Below are 4,691 nucleotides of genomic sequence, written 5' to 3'. Positions count from 1 at the left end.
GCACACTGCTTAGCGCTGGCTCCCTGCACTCCTAGCCAGAGTACACATCGGGTTAATAAGCAAACTGCTGTGCTTATTTACCCGATCTGTACTCCAGCTATGTGTGCAGAGAGCAGGGAGCCGGCACTGGCAGCCTGAGAGCGTCGGACGCTAATAACGAAGGTAAATATCAGATAACCAAGAAAGGGCTTCCCTTGGTTACCCGATATTTACCTTGGTTACAGCTTACCGCAGGCTGCCAGACGCCGGCTCCCTGCTCCCCACACATTCAGATCGTTGCTCTCTCGCTGTCACACACAGCGATGTGTGCTTCACAGCGGGAGAGCAACGACTAAAAAATGAACCAGCACTGTGTGTAACGAGCAGCGATCTCACAGCAGGGGCCAGATCACTGCTCAGTGTCATACACAGCGAGATCACTAATGAGGTCACTGGTGCGTCACAAAAACCGTGACTCAGCAGCGATCTCGCTATGTGAGAAGTACCCCTTAAACTGAAAGAGAACTAAAAGGAATCAAAGCTCTTATATCTCCTAATCCTGCCATCTCCACCGCTCTCATTACACAAGCATAACACATATAATACCGGAGGATAAAACAAGACTGAGCACAAGACCTTCACAGCCGTCTACACATCATAGGGAGATTTCATGGCACCTTCTCTCCATCTACCTGATGATCCTGAGGAACATCGGGGTCTTCTTGTTTACAGTCCTGTGGGAGAAGAGGACGGGGACATCTCTCTGGTGTTGTCCTCTTACTGGATAGACCTGGAGGAGACACATACAGGGACTGAATTCATTCCTTACATACAGATAATTATAGGCCGTGTGTATTTAGTCCTGTCTATTACCTGGTGATGTGAGGGGCTGGGGAACCTCCATCATGACGTCCTTGTACAGATCTTTGTGTCCTTCTAAATACTCCCACTCCTCCATGGAGAAATAGACGGTGACGTCCTGACACCTTATAGGAACCTGACACATACAATGATACCGTCACCCCCGATCCTTTCATAGCATTACTGTATAATGTCCCAGCATTCCCAGCAGTGTCACCTCTCCAGTCAGCAGCTCAATCATCTTGTAGGTGAGTTCTAGGATCTTCTGGTCATTGATGTCCTCATGTATCGGGGGGTGAGGTGGAGGCCCCGTGATTGGGCTCAGGGGTCTTCCCCATCCCTCAGACACAGGGGCTTGACAGCGCTCACTAGAGGTCTTCTTCACTACTGTGTAATCCTGGTTATGGAGAGACACAGTAATAAATCTCACTCCAGACATTTCCAGAGTCCTCACCTCTCCAGTTCTGTCCATCTGTTATTCCCATAGATAAGAATGATGTAATGTGACGTCATCAGAATCTCTCACCTCTCCAGTAAGCCGGAAGAGGATCTCTAGGGTGAGGTGTAATATCCTCTCCGCCATCTTGTCCCTGTCCATATCCATCCTTCACGGGGCAATCAGGAGAATTCTCTTCTATAGAATAAAACCACTGAGAGGATCCGATATTATAAGGACCTGAATGGGAAGGAGATGAGCCGATATGTAACATTAATCGAGATAATAATGAAGGGACGATATTATTTCCAATGTATGTAAAGCGCTTAATAGCGCTATATAAATGAATAAAATTATTATTATTATTATTATCATCATTTGGGCAGTAGAAAAAATTTCGACATGAAATGAAGTTGCACCTAAAATGGTATCAATGAAAACGTCGGCTCATCAAGCAAAAAAACAAGTCGTCACTCAACTCCGATGTCGGAAAATGGAGACACAAGCCGATTTTCTTTTTTTTTTTTTACAAAAGTCTGATTTTTATTCACTACTAGAGATGAGTGAACCTGGAGTTCGGTTTTCGGTACAAACTCAGACTTCTCCAAGATAGCAAAGTTCAGGTTTGGGTTCGGGAGCTTCACATATGGAAACCGCTCTCGTGTGATCAGATGTATTGTGCACCAAGAAATAAAACTGAATAAACCCGCCCTCCCCTGTTAGTGATGTGTTTATGGCTGCATGTGGGCGGAGACCCGAACTGCCAATCAGTGACTTCAAATAAAGTGCAGGTCAAGTCCAGAACCGATCTTTGCAAATGTTCAGCTGGACCAGCAGAAGCCGAACGTCCACGGGTCTGCTCATCTCTAGTCACCACTGGATAATAATAAATGTCTGATATTGCCGTAATCACACTGACCTGGAGAATCACGCTGACCGCTCACTTTCAGCACATCATGAACGGAGTAAAAACAATGATGGAATTACCTTTTTTTCACCATTTCACCGCACTTGGAATTTTTACTTAATTTCCAGTAGATTTTATGGTAAAATTAAAACCTATGAGTCATTTAAAAAAAAACAAACAAAAACCAACTATCCTTTATACGGCAATGTGGGAGGAAAAATAAAAGAGCCGCGCAGCTACACACAATCATGTAGCAACGGAGATGAAATCCATCCATCTCTACATAAGGCACAGACGGTTTATTACTGCCTCTGCCTTCTCTGTCACTGTATACACAGCTCTGCGGTGCAATGCAGCGGGAACAGTGAGTGACCTGACAGTGACACAGATCTCTGTGTGAGAGCCCATCCACCATTGGTACTTGCCAACTGTAATGGTTTGGGGCCTGGTGAGTGCAATTATTTTTTTGGGGGGGATATTTGCATTCTTTTGGTGGTGTCTGCTTTCTTTAATAAAACTCCTGCTGTATTCTTTAACTTTTTTAGATGTTTGGACAATTCATTATGGACCCACAACCAAGGTGTATTTTTGAATTAGGGCTTATATTTTATATGAGTATTCTCAAAAAAACTCCCAAAAATCCTACTAGGGCTTATTTTCCGGGTACGTCTTATTTTCGAGGAAACAGGGTACAAAGCGCTGACGGTGCCTCCTCCCCCATATATAGAGGATATGGTTACCGCTGAGACATTATATCAGTCTCAGTTACAAGGGAAGGACGATGAAAATAAAAATAAACTGAACTAACCCCCCGCCCAAATGTGTGACATATAGGAAAATGCCACTGTCAATCCAAATCTCTGTTATTAGCCCCGACCATAAAAAACAGCCATATATACAAAATAAGAAGTGTTACTAAATAGCTATGAAATATGTAAATGTGATCATAGACATATATTGAGACGGCGTCCAGCTTTCAGTCATAGGGGTGGCACCGCTGCAGTTCTAGTCACCGCTCAGTATACCGCGCTCTCGACACTGACTGACAGCAGGTTCCAATGCTCAGCGGCTGTCAGTCAGTGCAGGGGTCGGGGTATATATGTGGTAATAACAGACATTTCCCTTATTTTCAAACTGATATCGCTCGACATCAGACACAATGCTGAAGTTGGTTTCTTATTCGAGGCTGAAGTTGTTTGTTTTTTTTTCAGTTTTTATTTTTTGGGGTTTTTTTACAGGTTTAATAACAAACATAAAAATATCACAATAATAAAATACAATACAGTGCGGAGCCATGATGTGAATACACTTAAAAGCAGCAAAAAAAAAAGTATCAAACTGGCACAAAATGGGCATCAAAATTACATCAAAGCTCTTTATTCACAAGATTAACAGGAAAAAATGCACCATCAATTTATTGTACAGTTTTTCCTGAGTACACAGATACCTCATATGTGCTGGAAATCAAATGTTTGGGCGCACGGCAGGGCTCGGAAGGGAAGGAGCGCCATTTGACTGTAAAATAGGCTGGATTCATTAGCGAATGCCATGTCACGTTTGGAGCTCCCGAGGCGCCTAAACAGTGGAGCTCCATCAAAAGTGATCACATTTTGGAAACTAGACCCCTCAAGGATTTTATCCAGGGGTATAGTGAGCATTTTGAACCCACAGGTACTTTATAGAATTTAATAAGCTTAAGTCGTCATATTGAAAATGTTCTTTTTTTTTTCCACAAAAATGTTGCTTTAGCACCAAATTTCTCACTTTTTCATGCGGCAACACCAAAATGTGGACGCCACAGTTTGTTATCCAATTTCTTATGAGCGCAGTGATACCCCACATGTGGCTAAAAACCTGTTTGGACAAATGGGAGGGCTCATAACAGAAGGAGCACCATGTGAATTTTGGAAAAATTGAAAAAAATTACGGGCACCATGTTGCATTTTCAGGACTACTAAGGTACCTATACAGCAGAAACCCCCACAAGTGACCCCATTTTGAAAACTAGACCTTCAAGGATTTCATTTGGGGGTATAGTGAGAATTTTGAAACCACAGGTACTTCACAAAAATGTTGCTGTAGTGCCAAATTTCTCACTTTTAGACTATGTGCCCACAGCGACACTGTGTCTAGGACGCAATGTCAGCTTTCATGCAGAGATGCGAGTATTGTCCACTGGAGAACGCAGCTGCCCGAGCCCACGATCCAGGTTCAGGCTGCTGAGGACTTTAGCTTTCTTTTCCCTTTGGACGAAACTCTCGTCTCCACAGCATAAATTGACATTCTGAGGCTCAGGAAGCCGCGCTGCAGGTCAGTTTATGCTAAGGAAAAAAACAAGCACAGTGGGCAGATTTCCAAAAATCCTTCCATTGCGCTAGTTCTACACGGCGCAGCATTTTGGATGCAGCGAAAAGACTCTGTGTCCAAAAGGCTGCAAACACTGATCGTGGACACATAGCCTAAAAAGCTAGGATGGATGGATAGATAAACACATATATAATGTCCCAG

General features: G+C 43.5%; 1 protein-coding gene across 1 annotated transcript; it reads right to left on the bottom strand.

The window, feature by feature from the left end:
• Positions 1-681: 681 nt before the first annotated feature.
• On the bottom strand, positions 682-1,466 carry LOC142263442 (oocyte zinc finger protein XlCOF29-like). The gene is made up of 3 exons (XM_075332225.1): positions 1,367-1,466; positions 853-1,237; positions 682-769 (listed from the first exon to the last, which is right to left on the bottom strand). Exons 1-2 carry the CDS (start codon positions 1,442-1,444, stop codon positions 1,013-1,015), a joined length of 303 nt encoding a protein of 100 aa, XP_075188340.1. The 5' UTR covers positions 1,445-1,466; the 3' UTR covers positions 682-769; positions 853-1,012.
• Positions 1,467-4,691: the final 3,225 nt, after the last annotated feature.

Source organism: Anomaloglossus baeobatrachus, unplaced genomic scaffold, assembly GCF_048569485.1.
Source record: "Anomaloglossus baeobatrachus isolate aAnoBae1 unplaced genomic scaffold, aAnoBae1.hap1 Scaffold_258, whole genome shotgun sequence".
NCBI classification, from domain to species: domain Eukaryota; kingdom Metazoa; phylum Chordata; class Amphibia; order Anura; family Aromobatidae; genus Anomaloglossus; species Anomaloglossus baeobatrachus.
The sequence above is the reverse complement of the archived record's forward strand: the minus strand, read 5'-3'. Positions and strand labels throughout refer to the sequence as shown.

Bases quoted from the DNA above. Each gene is read 5' to 3' on its own strand.
- LOC142263442 (XM_075332225.1), bottom strand. From the start codon at position 1,444: ATGGATATGGACAGGGACAAGATGGCGGAGAGGATATTACACCTCACC. The intron at 1,238-1,366 runs GTGAGAGATTCT...CTCCATAACCAG, and splicing joins TCTTCCGGCTTACTGGAGAG to GATTACACAGTAGTGAAGAA.